This window comes from Octodon degus, unplaced genomic scaffold (genome assembly GCF_000260255.1).
Source record: "Octodon degus isolate 3935 unplaced genomic scaffold, OctDeg1.0 scaffold00211, whole genome shotgun sequence".
Lineage (NCBI taxonomy): Eukaryota > Metazoa > Chordata > Mammalia > Rodentia > Octodontidae > Octodon > Octodon degus.
Window position 1 is genome coordinate 1,883,864 of NW_004524787.1, and position 17,354 is coordinate 1,901,217.

General features: G+C 36.8%; 1 protein-coding gene across 8 annotated transcripts in view; it reads right to left on the minus strand.

Annotated features, from left to right (window-relative positions):
• The window catches only part of Arhgef9 (Cdc42 guanine nucleotide exchange factor 9), a 265,414-nt gene that overhangs the window by 59,518 nt on the left and 188,542 nt on the right, over positions 1-17,354 (minus strand). For all 8 annotated transcript variants that reach the window (XM_023705024.1, XM_023705026.1, XM_023705027.1 and 5 more), the window contains one exon: positions 11,264-11,496. In XM_023705024.1, the coding sequence (XP_023560792.1) occupies positions 11,264-11,496 (233 nt within the window). The remainder of the gene's footprint in view (positions 1-11,263; positions 11,497-17,354) is intronic.

Genomic DNA, 17,354 nt, shown 5'->3' on the forward strand with positions numbered 1-17,354 from the left:
TATATCTTGTAATATGAGAAACTACTTTGGCAGTAACAATACACAATGTACTAACCATTGTTACTCTCCTAAAATCTTGTTTTGAGAATTTGTACCATTGTTTTTATTTTTTTCTTTAAAATAAAAATAACTGATATTAAAAAGAAAGAAAGAAAGAAAAAAGAAAAAAATAAAAAATAAAATAAAATACTTTATTCTTCAAAAAAATGCTGTTAGGGATGCTGTTTGGAGAAGCTGTTGGAGCTGCTGGAAGATGCTATTTCTCTTGGGCTCTTCTGCTGGAGGAACTTCCCATGCTGGCTTTCCCAATGAACTTTGGAGAAGCTTTGGTTCTCATCTTGAGCATCACATCTTGGCTGTAGAGTGGAAGATGGTGCACTGTTCAACCTCATGGAGAAGCTTGTCGCATTGGCTTTCCTAATAGGAACTCAGCTTTTCTCATTGCTGGAGAAGCTCGGCACCTCACTATTGCTGAGAAGCACTGTGGTACTTTTGGGGGAACTCTGGTGCTTACCTTGAGTATTGCTTCCTAGCTCCAGTTCATATCCCTCAGCTTGCTAGCACAGACCCTTTATCCCACTGTAATAGACTTCCTAGCTTCCACCACTAACCTTTGGGCCTTTCTAGCACAGATCAATGAAGTAGACCTGCATGAGACTTTGGCGTGGGCTCTAGGCCTCCAGTTGGATTTGTAGGCAGCATTGTTATAAGCTCTAGGTTTTCGTCTGGACTCATGCAAGATATGATGATCAAGACTCTCAGTTGGAGTCTTTAGTATTTAGTGTGTGGATAGATTTTCACTTGTATATGATTCTTGGGAGATTCCTTATAAACTAATATTATAAAAAATAAAAATAAATAAAATGGTCTTTCTGGGACTACTAAGATCAATTATGCAATGTATAACTGACTTAGTGAATATTATCTCATCAAGTATGATTGTTAGAGCCTCTTACTAGTTTCCTTGGAATAGATACTGAGCAAGTAAGTCATTGAGAAGCTGTGATATAAAAAAATTGTGAACTACTGTATCTAGGTTTTAACACTACTAGCCTAAAGACAGTTGCACTGAGATTCCAGTATGATAGCCATTAGTTATGGTCACTAAGCACCACTCAGTACAATTATGGAGGCCATATATACTAATAAAACTAAGGTTCTAGAACCCAAAGAATGGCTAGTACAATCACCCACAAACTTCCCTAAGCACAAAAATTACTTAGACACATTTATTTATCTATTTTTTTTTTTGTTTTATGATACTGGGGATTGAACTCAGGACCTTGCACTTGCCAGGCTGGCACTTATGACCCTGAGCTCTATTCCTAGCCCTAGGCAATCATTTTTATTTTTGTATTTTAGTACAGACTTTACAGGGTCTACAGGGACTCACTACATAGAACTGACTCATAGTGATCTACCTCTGTTTAGCCTCCCAAGCACTGGGATTACAGGCACTTGCCACCACGTCCAGTCTTAGACAATTATTTTAAAAGCTAGATTATCAGATTATTGCTTACATTTTATAACCTTGTTTCAACACAGATTTATTGTATATTACTTTCTTTTTTATTTTTTTTATATTTTTTAAAAATGTGTTTACTACAGGGCCTACAGGGTCTCACTACACAGATCATACTCATAGTGATCCTTCTGGTTTTAGCCTCGCAAGAGCTGGGATTACAGCTGTGCAACAACACACCCAGTCTCAATCACTGTCTCAGTGCTCCCTGGGGCTGGGTTGACATGGCATGCTGGGGATCAAACCCAGGTCCCTGTGCCAGCCTAAGGAGGCTCTTTAATCAGCTGAGCTACATGGCAGCTCCCTACTTTTCTTTTCTTAAAGAAGGAACATCTCCAAAGTGAATCAAGGAACTAGCCTAGAAGCTTTACACATACCAAACCATCTGGCCTATAACCACAATCCTACGCATCTAGACTTACAAATCAGCCTCAAGCAAACCTGGTAATACAGCCAAATAAAACCAGGAAGAAGGCCTAATAAGAGGGAGGAAGAAAGTTAAAGAAATTGGCCAAAAACCTCCTTTCTTCTTGAGTTTGTAAGCTAAGGAACAAAGCTAAAAGCTGAGCCAATAAATCCAAGGTCAGGGATTTAACATCAGTTAAAAGCAGCCTATACACACGACATGGCTCAAAGTCAATATGTGATATGGTTTCCTGGAGATGGTTTGGTGCCCGACATCCCTGCCATTCAGTATTATCCTAAGCATAAACCTGACTGGTACAAGGTAAGTGGTATCTTTTCCATTCTGATAGAGATAAACTCCTTGGTCCTTGTTGGATTGATGTTTTTTTGAAACTACTTAAAAATTTTGGAAAACCTTCAGGAGAAGTCTTAAGTTTCCTTTTTTAAACTTAGGAATATTCTGAATCTGTGGAAAATATATAATTGGGGTAGGGCAGAAAGAGTGGAAAGTTTAGGGGAGAACATGGAGGTAGGCTTGAAGTAGAAGCTAAGATTCAGTATAAGCTGGGCAAGCTTTTAAGAAAACATTTGAATGTTACAAGCTGAGCACAATGTACAATGACACATTTACTGTATCAGGGTTGATTTATGAGGCTAAGTTCAGGACTATGTCACAAGCTATATATGTGATATACCAAAAAACGTATACACTCTTAAACAGTTTGCCAGACTAATAAATGCCTGGAAGCTAATGAACACCACGTTGAGCACCGTCTCTATATGTAGAGACCAAAACTAACATATTAATCTCATAATGTCTCAATAAATTTAGTATTAAAATGCTTATAAGTTTTTCTTACGTATACATTTTAGAAAACTGTATATAAGCTTCACTTTTTGAAGGTAAGAAGTTGTGCAGTAAAAAACGATGCACAGAGATTTTCTGTGGATATTCATTTTTAACATTACATGAAACTCTTAATAGCATTCCTTCAATTTATGCACGACAGTCTTGTGAAGTAAACAATAAAATAACATTTTATTTTGTAGATAAGCTAATAGATCAAATGGAAAAAAGAAATACATTCTCAATAAGAACCAACATGTAGGAGTGAATAAGAGTTTCTGCAATGCTCTCAGGACGCCCAGATCCAGCCCGGCCCAGGCCTGGCGAGTGTGTGGGAGAGCTTCAGGCTTCGCTGCACCTGTAGGAACTCTCTGGACTAAAATACAGGCATGCTACATGAGTGAGACCCTCTGTCATGTCCTTGGAGACCCTCCAACCATGGGGAGCCCCCACATCCAAACCCACCTCGTGAGTGAGGACTTCTGCAAAGCTCTCTGGACCCCGAGATCCATCCCAAGCCAGGGCTTGTTTAGGGAGTGGGAGACATTCTGCACTCCCCTGTGCTCCCTGGACCAGGGGCACAACAGAGGGGCAACAAAGGATCACTTTTGTGCCAAAGCAGCACAACAAGTTCATTTCAATGGCTGCAGCAGGAAGGAGCTCAACACAACACCTAGACCCAAGCCAGGCATGACTGGATAAGCTCAAACATAGTAGATCTGCACCAAATTTCAGTAGGTGCTAAGGTTATAACTGCACCAAAGCTTTACACCAAAGGTCAAGGTCAGTGCTATATAAAAAGACCAAGAGAAAAAGCAAATTCAATCTCAGGCCTCAAGCTCACCCACAACAAGTGCAGAGATACTAGCTCAGGTGAAACATGAATTAATACGTCAAAAGTACAGAAACACCTGCAGAAAGATTTAGAGGAACTCAGAGCAAAAATCATTTCTGAAATTCAAAAAAGATATCTCTGAATTCATAGCACATGAAGTAAACAATCAAACACAGAAACATATGGAGGAAATCCAATCTGAAAAAAACTCTGCAGTAAAAGAACAAATGCTTCTAAAGAAGACATTGATGAAAAAAATAGAGATTAGAAAAATGAGGGATTCCTTAAATGAACAATGCAGGAAAGAAAAAGATCGCATGAAGCAGAGTGGAGATATAGAGGAACTTAAAATCTCAATCACAAGCCTCCAGAACCATTTGTGTGAAAGTGAAGACAGAGTTTCAGATCTTGAAGACACGGGTGCAGCTAGTGAAAAGGTAAGAAAAGATCTCTTAAAAACAACTAGAATGCAGGAAAAAATAATTCATCATTTGCAAGACTATGAAAACATGAACAATGTGAGACTAATAGGCATCAATGAAAAAGAACAAGTCAATCAAATTATATAAAAAGAATATGGACAGAAGTAACAGCCAAAAACTTCCCAAATAGCAAGAAACAATCTGACATTCAGGTAACCGAAGCATACAGAAAGCCAAGTAACTTCAACCCAATTAAAAACACACTGAGACATATAACAGTCAATATCTCCCAGAAATCCAGCACAAGAATAATGTACTGAAAGCCACTAGAGAAAAGAAGCAGATCACATACAAAGAAAATTCATCAGAATTAAGGCTGACTTCTCTTCACAAACCATGAAGGCAAGAAGAGCATGGAGCAGAGTAGTTCAGGTCCTCTTTGATAAAAACTTCAAGACCAGAATACTATACTCTGCAAAACTCTCTCTCAAGTTTGATGGAGAAGTGAAATACTTCCCTGAAAAAGAACGACTAAAGAATTTCATGATGACAAAGACAACCATACACAGACTATTGAAAGATGATCTAGAGAGGGACCAAAATGATCAGAACTCCACTAACTAGAAGAGAAAGAACCCACTAAATAGTGCAAACAAACACAGGACAAAAAGGAATAAGCAACTGCAGGTAAATAACATGTCAATCGTAAGTCAGCACATCTCAATTCTAACCATCAAGGTAAATGGACTCAATTCACCAATTAAGAGAAATAGACTGGCACAGTGGATTAGGAAACAAAATCCAACAATATTCTGTATACAAGAAACATATTTAACTCATAAAGACATTCCTAGGCTGAAACTCAAAGGATAGAAAACAATACTACATGCTCTAGCACCTCAGAAAAAAACTGGGCTAGCAATCCTATTCTCAGACAGTCTCAACTTCAAAACAAGAATGATCAAGCAAAATAAAGAAGGCTACAATATACTGGTAAGGGGAAAAATTCAAGAGGAAGTGGTAACACTCATAAATATCTAAGCACCAAACATGGGAGCACCGAACTATATAAGCCAAATCTTAATGGACATGAAAAATCTAATATCCAATTCCACAATTTTAACAAGAGACCTTAATAGCCCGTCATAACAAAATGATAGGTCAACCAGGCAAAAAATTTGCAAGGAAGAAGCAGAACTGAACCAGAGCATGGAACAAATGGACTTGCTGGAAATAAAAAGAGTGTTCCACCCAACCATAGTGAATACACATTTTTTAGCTGCACACAGGTCACTTTCCAAAATAGACCATGTACTATAACATAGGTCATGCTTAAGTATATGCAAGAAAACAGAAATTTACTCATGCATATTATCTGACCACAGGGCAATGAAACTAGAAATAAATGACAACAGAAAGCAGAAAAAGCCCCTAAAGACATGTATATTAAAAAATACCCTACTCAGACTTAAAGGTCAACATATCAACACTTGATGAAAAATACCTGTTCCTTATTATACCTAAGATATTTGAAATGCAGAGAGATAGTGAGGTTAAGCTTAATAGCCTACGTTGTTTGATAATAACAATAAGCTTGTCTTCTGGATGGTTAACAACCTAAGTTTGCAGACCAAAATTAGAGAAAAAGGAGGACTGAAAAGAAAGCCAACATTTTGGCCCTAGCCTTCTAAGGTCAATTAAGACTCAGGACATATGAGAACTTGTACTGTAACATCATGTACCTCGGTAGTGTCCCAGATTTTCTGATCAAGGAGATTATGGGGCCAAAGAGGAAAGTGATCTATGACGTAGAGTGTGCCTAAGGAGAGTCACATGGAGAGAAAACACTCTCTCAGGCTTTCACAGAGAGCACATTGACCAAGCAATGGCCGTGACTCATCCACATGGCTGACACTGACAAACGTTCTACAATCTGAGGTACAGAATCTCAGGATAAATCCTGAGGGGATTTCACTGACCTTCTCAGACCCAAAAGGTACAACTCTTGTTGCATAGGTCCTGCTTTACCTTGTTCTTAACCATCCAGTAGAAAAGTATGAAGACGAAATATAGGAAGTAAAGCCATGCTGTTACGTTGAGCTGTGTGGGACTCAGGTCAATAATTTCTGACATTGCCAGTTGAACAGAAGACCCAATGCTATTATGGGCTGCTGGACTCTTTTAGAATATTTTGCTGAGTTTACACACCTATAATGTTCAATAACAGAACTTAGAAAAAATGGGGTATACCGATGAATGTCCATTTTGTATCTGTGTATTCAAAGTGGTTAGGATAGATATATAGTTGCATTCTCTTAATGAATAGAATGATTTGTTCTAATGGTGTTTGTAAATAGGATCTCAAGTCCACATCTTGTATAGCAATTAACCACTAAGAAGAATGTATGCAGTGTGTTAATTATTGAAACTGTCCTAGCGATTTGATTTGAAACTGTCTCATTGCTATTTGTTTATCAATAAAATTATGAAAAAATACCCTACTCAGCAATCAATAGGTCACAGATGAAATTAAACAAGAAATTCAACAATATCTATAATTCAAGGAAAATTCAAAAACAAAGTGTCAGAATATAAGGGATGCAGTGAAAAAAGTTCTCAGAGGGAAATTTATAGCTGTGGAATCACACATTAGGAAAACAGAACAGGAACAAGTACACACCATGATGCTGCATTTCCAACATCGAGAAAAGGAAGAGCAAACCAAACCCAGAGCCCAAAAAGGGAAAGAAATTATAAAAATTAGAGCAGAAATTAATTGAATGGAGACAAAGAAAATAGTTCAAAGAATTAACGAATTGAAAAGCTGGTTCTTTGAAAGATTAAATAAAATCAATAAGCACCTAGGTAACTTAATCAAAAAGAGGAAAGAAAAATTTCAAATACAAGCAATAAGAAATGAAAAGGTTGTAATCACCACAGACCCAGTGGAAATTCGGAAGAATATAAATAGCTACTTTGAGAATCTTTATGCTCACAGAATAGAAGACACAGAAGAAATGCACAGGTTCTTTGAAAGGTACAAATTTCCAAAACTGAATCAAGAAGATATAATAACTCTCAAAAACCCAATAACAGCCAAAGAAATATGAAATGTAATAAAAAACCCGCTGACAATAAAAGTCCACGTACTGAAGGATTTGCAGCTGAATTCTACAAGAAATTTACAAAAGATATAATCCCTACACTCCTCAAACTATTCAAAGAAATTGAAAAGGAAATAGTTCTCCCAAAATCATTCATGTTAAGCAACTATTATACTGATACTAAAACCAGGGAAAGACAAAAAGAAAAAAGAGAACTACAGGCCAATCTCCCTCATGAACACAGATGCAAAAATCCTCAAGAAAATCCTAGTGAATAGAATATGGCAAATCATCAAGATCATACACCATGACCAGGTTGGATTCATCCCAGGGATGCAACGATGGTTCAATATTAGAAAATCTATGAATGTAATACAGTATATCAATAAAGCAAAATCTAAAAATCACATGATCATCTCCATTGATGCAGAAAATGCTTTTGACAAAGTCCAACACTCATTCATATTCAAAGTCCCAGAGAAAATTGGAATAGAAGGCCTCTAATTCAATTTGATATAAGCCAACTATGACAACCCAATGGCTATTATAATTCTAAATGGGGAAAAACTGAAATCTTTTACTCTCAGATCTGCTAGAAGAGAAGGATGTCCTCTATCATCCCTCCTATTCAATATAGTTCTGGAACCTTTAGCTGGCACCATTAGACAAGAGGGAGAAATTAACAGAATAAGTATAGGTAAAGTAGAAGTTAAATTATCATATTTGCAGATATCATGATATTTTACTTGGAAGACCCAAAAAACTCCACCAAAAATTGCTATAATTTATAAACAAAATCAGAAGCATAGCATGATACAAATTCAATATTCAAAAGTCAATAGCATTCTCCTCCACATATAACAAACAGAGGGAAATTAGAGAAAAAATATCTTTTACAATAGCACCATGCAAAATGCAATACCTTGGAATTTACTTAACTAAAGAAGTCAAAGACCTTTTCACAGAAAATTAAAGTGGTCTGAAAAAAGAGATCATAGAGGATTGCATAAAATGGAAAGATATTCTCTGCTTCTGGATAGCAACAACCAAAATCATGGAGATAGCCATACTGTCAAAATTTTTGTATAGATTTAATGCAATTCCTAGCAAACTACCACTAACATACCTCAAAGACTGAGAGAAATCGTTCCTAAAATTTATTTGGAACCAGAAAAGACCTAGAATAGCAATGGCAATTGTGGGCAACAAACAAATGGCAAGAGGCATTACAATTCCTGACTTGAAATTATACTACAATGATACTGTGATAAAATCAGCATGGAATTGCAAAGAAGTAGACCTTAGGATCAATGGAATAAGTTAGAAGCTGCAGAGGCCTCTAGGAACACACTCAACCAGCTATTCTTCGACAAAGTGGGCAAACATGCTTCCTGGAAGAAAGACAGCTTCTTTTACAAATCGTGCTGGAAAAACTGGCTCTCTACATTCCAAAAATTAAAACTTGACCAAGGTCTATCACCATGCACTAAGCTAAAAGTTAAAATGGATTAAAGATCAAAACATTAAAACACGAACACTATATCTCCTGGATGAAAAAGTAGGAGGAACTCTTGAAGACATAGGGTAGGCAAAGAGTTGATGAACAAAAATCAAATTGCATGGGTAACACTTGAAAGAAGTAACATCTGGGACCACTTCTTATTGAGAAGTTTTTCCACGTCAAAAACATCATGAAGAAGTTGAAAAGACAACCCACAAATTTCGAAAAAATCTTAACTAATAAGAACTCATACAAAGGTCTGCTCTCTAGAATTCATAAAGAACTAAAAAACATTAGGGCCCCTAAATTTAAAGACCCAATCCAGAAATGGGAATCCGAGATGAACACACACTTCTCAGAGGATGAAATTAAAGAAGCAAATAAATATATGAAAAAATGCTCCACATCCCTAGCCATTTGTGAAATGCAAGTTAGAACAACAGAGATACCATCTCAACCCAGAAAGAATGGCTATCATAAACAAGTCAAACAAGAACAAATGTTGGAGAGGCTGTAGGGATAAGGGAACCCTTCTCCACCACTGGTGGGAATGAGACTGGTGCAACCTTATGTAAATCAATGTGGAGACTCCTTAGGAAACTAGGACCTGAAATCCCATTCAAACCAGCTATCCCCCTACTGGGAATTTTCCTGTGGGAAATGAAAACTACATATCATAGTGATATATGTGTAATTATATTTATAGAAGCACAATTTGTGATATCCAAATCTTGGAAACAATCAAGATATCCGTCACCTGAGGAATGGATGAAAAAGATGTGATATTTTTATACAATGGAGCATTACCCAGCTATAAAGAATGAAAAAGTTGAAGCCGTCATATTTGAGTGGATTCCACTTGAAGATATACTCATAAGTGAAATGAAGCAGACACACATATGTAAATATCATAGTCTCCCTAGTATAAGAACTCAAAAGAAGAAATACAAATAGAAAGGTATAACACAATGAAAATGAAAGCGAGAACTTGAGGATCAGACAACAAGGAAATGGCAAGGAGAAAAGCTGAGAAAAGTGACAGGGGCAAATCCATACATTCATATGCACAAGATGGGTAAGGCAATGATCCTGAGAAACATCAGGAGGTTTTTGCAATTAGCAGTTAATTGGTAGGATTCTCAACTTGACTAACTATATATGCTGATACCTATGAACCAAGCAACTGCACTGAAGATAGCAATGTGCAATAGAAGGGTAAAGCTTGGATTGCCTGTCATTTTGGTCTTCTACATAGGTACTTCTTGTCATGACATATGAATTTTTACCATCTTGCCTCTCAGGTAAATTTTTTTCTTTTTTGAAAATGGTAATAGATAAAAAAAGACACAAGAAAAAAAAAGTGAGAACTATCCTGCTACAATTCTGTATATGGTTCGATTTCCAAATTTCTGTGTAAAAATGTGTAATTGTTTATTCACATTCTTTAAATATTTTTCAGTTTTTTAATTTTTTTTCTCCATGTCCTATAGAGACATAAAGTTTAACATATCAATACTTGATAGAAAATACCTATTCCATGTTATGCCTAAGATGTTTGATATTCAGACAGACAGTGAAGTTCAACCCAACTGCATATGTGGTATGGTAATAATAAGCTTCTCTTCTGAAGGGTTAACAACCTAAGCTTGCAGACCAAAGATTAGAGAAATAGAAGGACTGCAAGGACACCCAACATTTTGACCCTAGACTTTCAAGTTCAGTTAGGACTCAGGACATAGCAGAACCTATACTGTAACATCATGTAACTCAGTTGTGTCCCAAATTTTCTGCTGAAGGAAATTTTGGGGCCACAGAGCAATGTGATCAATGACATTGAATGTGCCTAAGGAGAGTCACAAGGAGAGAAAACTTTTTCTCAGGCTTTCACAGAAAGCAAATTGGTCAAGCAATGGCTGTGACTCATCCACATGGCTGATGCTGACAAAGGATCTGCAAACTGTGGTACAGGGTTACACAATAAATCCTGAGGGTACTTAAATGACCTTGTCACGTGCAAAAGTTACATTTCTTGTTATATAGCTCTTGCTTTATCTTGTTCTTAACCATCCAGCAGAAAAGTATAAAAATGAGGTATAGAAAGTAAAGCTAAAAAAAAAGAAAGTAAATCTATATTAATATGCTGAGTTGTGAAAGGCTCAAGTCAACTCCTTCTGCGGATAATGCACTATTGTGGACTGCTGGACTCTGTTGGATTGTTTTGCTGAATTTACGCACCTATAGTATTTAGATGCCAATGGAGTATCCATCTCTGATGGGACTGAACAGAAAATGGGTATACAAAGGAAGGACCATTTTGTATCTGTATATACAAATACAAATCTGTATATACAAATCTGTATATACAGAATAGTTAGGATAGATATACAGCTGCTTTCGCTTAATTCACTGAGAAGAAAGATTTATACTAATAGTGTTTGGACAGGATATCGTGTCTGCATCTTGTACTATGGATAACCACTAAGAAGACAACAATGTACAATCTATTAATTTTTGAAACTGTCCTATTATTCAATTTTGAAACTGTCTCATTGCTATTTGGTTTTCAATAAAATAAAAAAGAGAACCAACATGTAAAAGAAACTCACTCTTGCCTCTCTAATTCTTACCTGTGGTCTTGGGCTGTATACTTGAGGAGCTCAGCCAACTGTAAGGGATATTTGCAGATCTTCTGCACTGGAGTCAGCAGGAAGCCATCAATGGCAATGTCAATCATCTGCTGCAAGAGGCGACAGGCCTCAAAGAAGTGCTGGTAGCGGCTGTCTTTCATCAGCTTGGAAAGTTCCATGCAGGCGTCCAGGTGGTTGTTACAATATTCAGAGTATATCCAGAATCCATCTTGCTGTGGAAAGAGAAGAGAAAAAAAAGTGAAAGGCTTCTAAAGGCCCCCAAAGAAATACTGAATAATAGAAAGACAAAGCCTATTCTTCTGCAGTGATAGTAAAATAATGCCAATTATTATTGAATTCACTCAATGAATAATAGCGATTTCCAAGGAAATTATTTGGCAAGTGGAAAAGCAGTGTAAAGTTCATTTAGAAAAAAAATGAATAAGTAAGAATAACAAGTAAATTGTGAAATAGAATGGCAATGAGACAAAAATGACTGGCAATAGTAAAGCAGAGCATAGCAAACGTAAACCTGTTGGTGGTACATACAGAGATTAAATCAGACATATTATTTCTGGCAATAACAGATTAGATTGTTTCATTTTACTCTGCCATTAACACCAGTAAGAAAAGCTAAGAAATGAAAGTAAAAGTAAAATATTTCTGAAGAAAGCATCCATCCAGAGCTTTAAATTAGAGGTATTTAAAGATAAGGGATCCAACATGCCTGCAATAAATACATGCTGAGGGAAGAAAATATGTGTGTGTGTGTGTGTGTGTGTGTGTGTGTGTGTGTGTGTGTGTGTAGAGATAAATATCTATAAGCAACTAGGAATAGAGGAACTACTGCAATGTAAGAAATGGTACCTATGAAAATATAAACCTAATTTCATTTGAGTATAGAAATAATGATCAGGAAGAAGACCAAGATGTCTGTTGTCATCATTTCTGATGACAGAAATGTCACAGCCAGTTAAATAAGAAAGGAAAAACAAAAAAAATAGATCACATATAGATTGAAAAAAATAAAATTGTCATTCAGAGATTATATGACTATATATGTAAATCATAAGAAGTATACTAAAATTATTGAGTTCAATAATGTGTCAGAATATAAGGTTAAAGTACAAAAGTCAGCATACAAAAGGCAACTGTATTTCTATACAAATATCAAATCACACGAAGTTGAAATTTTTAAAAGTCATTATTTGTAATAGCAGCAAAAAGCATCACATAATTAGAAATTGATTTTTAGACAGAAGACATTAACAAGATGGCACAGTAGGAGATTCCAGCCTTCTTTTTCCTCCCCAAAAGCAAGAATTAGGCAATTATTCATGAACAAAAATAACCTGGAAGTGTTTAGGAGTTCAGCTAAGAATCCATAACAATATAATGAAAGAAGCTCTGAAAACAATCAAATAAAAAAGGATAAGAAGAACAATTCCCCTGCATCCTCCCATCTGTCAGGTCTCCCAGCACAAAGAAACACTCTGGCTCACAAATCCGCTTGTGGGTAAAATAACAGAGTAAACAATCAGTGATATTAGGGAATAAAGAGAGATAGGCTTTTTCTTGATTATCTTCTCAATGCTGAGATATATCCAACACCCACAACTTAAAGGAGAAGAGGTTTACTTTGGCTCGTGTTCTTTAGAGGATTCAGTTTATGGGTGGTATCGTCAAACACAAATAGCATGGTTGAAGGGGCTACTGAAGAGGGAAGCTGCTTATATCATGTTAGCCAGGAATCAGAGCGAGAAAGGAAGAGCAAAGCATGGAGTTATAGTCTTCCAGGTCACTTCTTCTAACCAGACCACACCTCCTAACAAGACAATTATATCTCCTCTATGATTAAATGACCTTCCAAAGCTGTCTACAAGTACAAAAGGTCATTTGTGGAAGGACATTCCCAATCTAAACCATAAAAAAGAAGCTAATGAGAGTGATTGTGTCTCACAGTGACTTACTTGTCATAAGAATCCAAACACATGTCTCTGCTGAGGGTCTTAACAGTCCTTAAGACCCTCAGAGCAATTACCATGTATGAGTGCACAGCAGTTGCAGAGCTCACCATCGCAGAGTCCAACCTCCCTGCCACAAGCAAGCAAGGCTGACTCATGCAGCCAGTTTACAGCACACTGCCAGATCTAACTCCCACAGCCTTGCATATATAAATCCAATGAATGCCCTAATTGCCATAGCTGGCCTCAAGGGATATATGTGTGGACACTGCCAGCTCAGACTGGCTATTGGGTATCACTCACAGCCTTCACCAGAGAGGATCTTTTTGTATTCAAGTTTGCAGAGCACAGTGGCTTGATCTGCATAGAACTCCAGTAGCTTTCAATGCTGAATAAATTAATTAGTACAACAGTACCAGCAGCAGAAGTGTCAGCATCAGTCCATCAGTAGCTTTTGACACTTGTTTGTTTTTGCCTTCACTGTCTCCAGATAAATAAACTACACTTCCACATCTCCCTCTCTCTTCCGTGAAGCCACCTGGAGATTCCTAATTGCTGCTGCAGCAGTTTGCAGTTTCCTGGACCCAATGGTATGACCCAGCCATCTTTACAGTCCTCAGATTTCTAGTCCATAAATTCTAATCCTCTTTTGTTCATGGAACTGCCTTAGCTGCCCGTACCGTAGCAAATATAGATTAGAGATTCAGTTTTCTCATTTTCTAAATGTCTTAGTCACCATTCCTCCTTCCTGTAGCTATCCTAGCTACTGCCTCCTTAGATACTATAACTTAGTGACTCAGAGCAATTACCATGTATGAGTGCACAGCAGTTGCAGAGCTCACCATCGCAGAGTCCAACCTCCCTGCCACAAGCAAGCAAGGCTGACTCATGCAGCCAGTTTACAGCACACTGCCAGACCTAGCTCCCACAGCCTTGCATATATAAATTCAATGAATGCCCTAATTGCCATAGCTGGCCTCAAGGGATGCATGTGTGGACACTGCCAGCTCAGACTGTCCACGTAAAAGTTAATCAGGTGAATCCTGCTATAACCCTGATGAACTCAAGTCTTCATCCTACAGTTTGTTCAACCTACTATCAGTGACCTGAGGCCCTGCCACTCTGGAAAAGCCTATAACTGGCCTATTCTATGATAAATATATCTACAGCTGGCCTCCCTAGTCAGGCACATGCTGATTGTTACTGTGGGAGTGGAATCCTAATAAACTGAGCATGGATCAATTTTTCTCACAGAAGTACATGTGCTCACATGTCCTTCTACTATGTTATCACAGTAGAGAATATAAGGAGAACCCCTCAATATGCCAGCACCATGCTCTTGAACTTCTCAGCCACCACAAAAGTAAGGGTTAAGTATCTTTCTAATAAGTTATTCAACCTATGTTATTCTGTTATAACAATATAAAATGGATTAAAAAATATGAAAATTATACAACATGCTCCTTGAAAACCAGTAGATCAAAGAAGAAAAGAGGTAAACTTTAAAAAGCACCTTGAAAAAATGAAAATTGAAGCATAATACCCAGAAAAAAAGCATTAAAAGGGGAAACATACAGAACTGTATTTGTATATTACATCTGGACTAAGTAACCTAACATTATATCTCAAGGAACTAGAAAAACAACAGATTGAAGCCAAAACTAAGGGAAACAAAGAAATGATAATAGGCATGGTAGAAAAAGTTAAAACAGAGTGTCAAAATTCTAAAGATTGACACAGTACAGAAGGAGATATAAATAGGCATAGGGATTGTTGTGGACCAAAGAGTGTAGAGAACAGAGAGACCCTTCCATAGAACAGTGGCAGGCTAAGCACTAGAACAGCCCTACTGTGCTCTCCTACAGACTCATAAAATTGACACTGCCAGGTAAAAAGACAGAGTCAAAAATCTCTGCTAAGTCATACCCATTGAAACACCATTGAAACCTAGCAGAGTTGTGTGTGCACAGGGAATGAGAATCAGTTTCAGTGGTCTTTCTTGATCATCTGCTCATGGCATGCAAGAAAACAAGTCACATGTGAAGAAACATGTCAAACCAGTTGACATAGCAAACCAGCCACAATCACAGAGAACTAGATATTACTTTACGGAACTGCTATAAACTAAGGTCTCTATTTGTGAAATAAGGGGTAAGAGCATACCAATCAAATTATAAATAACATTATAAGGTTTCTTTCTTATAGGTGTTTTTCCTCTTTTATATGCAATTGCTTTTTGAAAGAGCTGGAGAGTGTGTCCTAGTAAGATGATAGGAATCTGAATTAATGATTTTACCAAGCTACATGAGCTATTTGATTTTGCCATAAATTAGTTCTCAACTTACTTCTCTCTCACAACTTTACCCTCTCAAATTCCCCATTCCTCCATCCTTTCTTTGGTGTTACATGAATACATTAACAAACACAGTTGTCTTTTGAGATGGAGTCTCATTATGTAAGTCAGGCTGGACTTAAACTTATCGTAACCCTCCTACCTCAACCTTCCAAGTGGTAGAACAACAGGTGTGTGCCACCATGCCCAGCTAACAATACATTTTTATTCTGTCTATTCTCTCTTTCATTGGTATTGCTTTTAGTAAGTGCTAAGGGATTGGAAGTATGCTAGTAAAAGTGTAGGAACAAGAATTAATGCTTTATCTTTCTATATAATTCTATATCTAATCACACTAGATTCTTCCATACCAGGGAGTGTTTTATGGTGTTAGCTAAAATAGTTTTCTTTGGTCATAAATCAGATACAATATCTTTCTCTATGATGATACAATATCATGACCAACTTACTCCTTCCCCATTCCTCTACTTACTTTCCCTTTCACACCCTTTTAAATTTCCCGACTCGCTCCTCCTTTTACATAACAGAAATAACTATCAGCCCAACTTTTTGTGTTTAATTTTCCTTTCTTTTCCCTTCTTTCAGTCTTCACTGCCATTGAAAGGCTAGGGCCACAATTTTGGCTGCTCTTGCAGCCCGTCTTTTTCTCTAAATTTTTTTTCTCTTTTTTTTTCTCTAAATTTTGATCTGCAAACTTAGGTAGTTAACCCTCCAGAAGAGAAGCTTATTAGTATTACCCTAAAACATAGGCAGTTGAGCATAATCTCACTCTCTGTCTGAATATCAAACATCTTAGGCATAACATGGAACAGGTATTTTCCATCAAGTATTGATATCTTAAACTTTAAGTCCCTACAGAATATGAAGAAAAATAATTTTTAAAAAGTTAAAAATAAGATAAACAATTACATAGTTTCACACAGAAATTTAGAAATGTAATCATATACAAAACTGTAGAAGGATAGTCTTGTCACATTTTTTTCTTGCCTCTTGTTTTCATTTATTAGACATTTTTTAAACAAACATTTACTGGAGAGACAGTATGGCAGGAACTGGTATGTCATAACAATCAGTATGCATTTAGAATACCAGAGTGCCCGACATTCCAAGCATGACCCTATCATTACATATTGCAATCTTCAGTGCAGTTGCTTAGGTCAGCATATATCAGCATATATATTTAGTCAGGGTGAGAATCCTACCAATTAACTGCTAGTTTCAAAAACCTGCTGAAGATTCTCAGGATCAATGTCTTACTCATCTTGTGCATATAAATGCATGGATTTGCCCCTGTCATGTTTGCTAGCTTTCCCCTTGACCACTATTCATTGTATAATCCCCAAATTCTCACTTTCCTTTTAATCGTTATACCTTTGTATTTTTATTTCTTCTTTTGAGTTCTTAAACAAAGAAGACTATACGATATATACACACGTAGGTCTGCTTTATTTCACTTATGTGTATTCCTTCAGTTGACACTCACTTAAATATAAAGGCTTCAAGTTTATCATTCTTTATAGTGGAGTAATATACCATTTATAAAAATACCATATCTTTTTCATCCATTTCTCAGGTGATGGGCATCTTGCTTGTTTCCAAGATTTGGCAATCACAAATTGTGCTACTATAAACGTACGTACACATATATCACTATGATAGGACATTTTCAGTTCCTCTGGGAAAATTCCCAGTATGGGATAGCTGGCTTGAATGGGATTTCCAGTCCTAGTTTTTTAAAGAAGTCTCCACACTGATTTCCATAATGATTGCACCA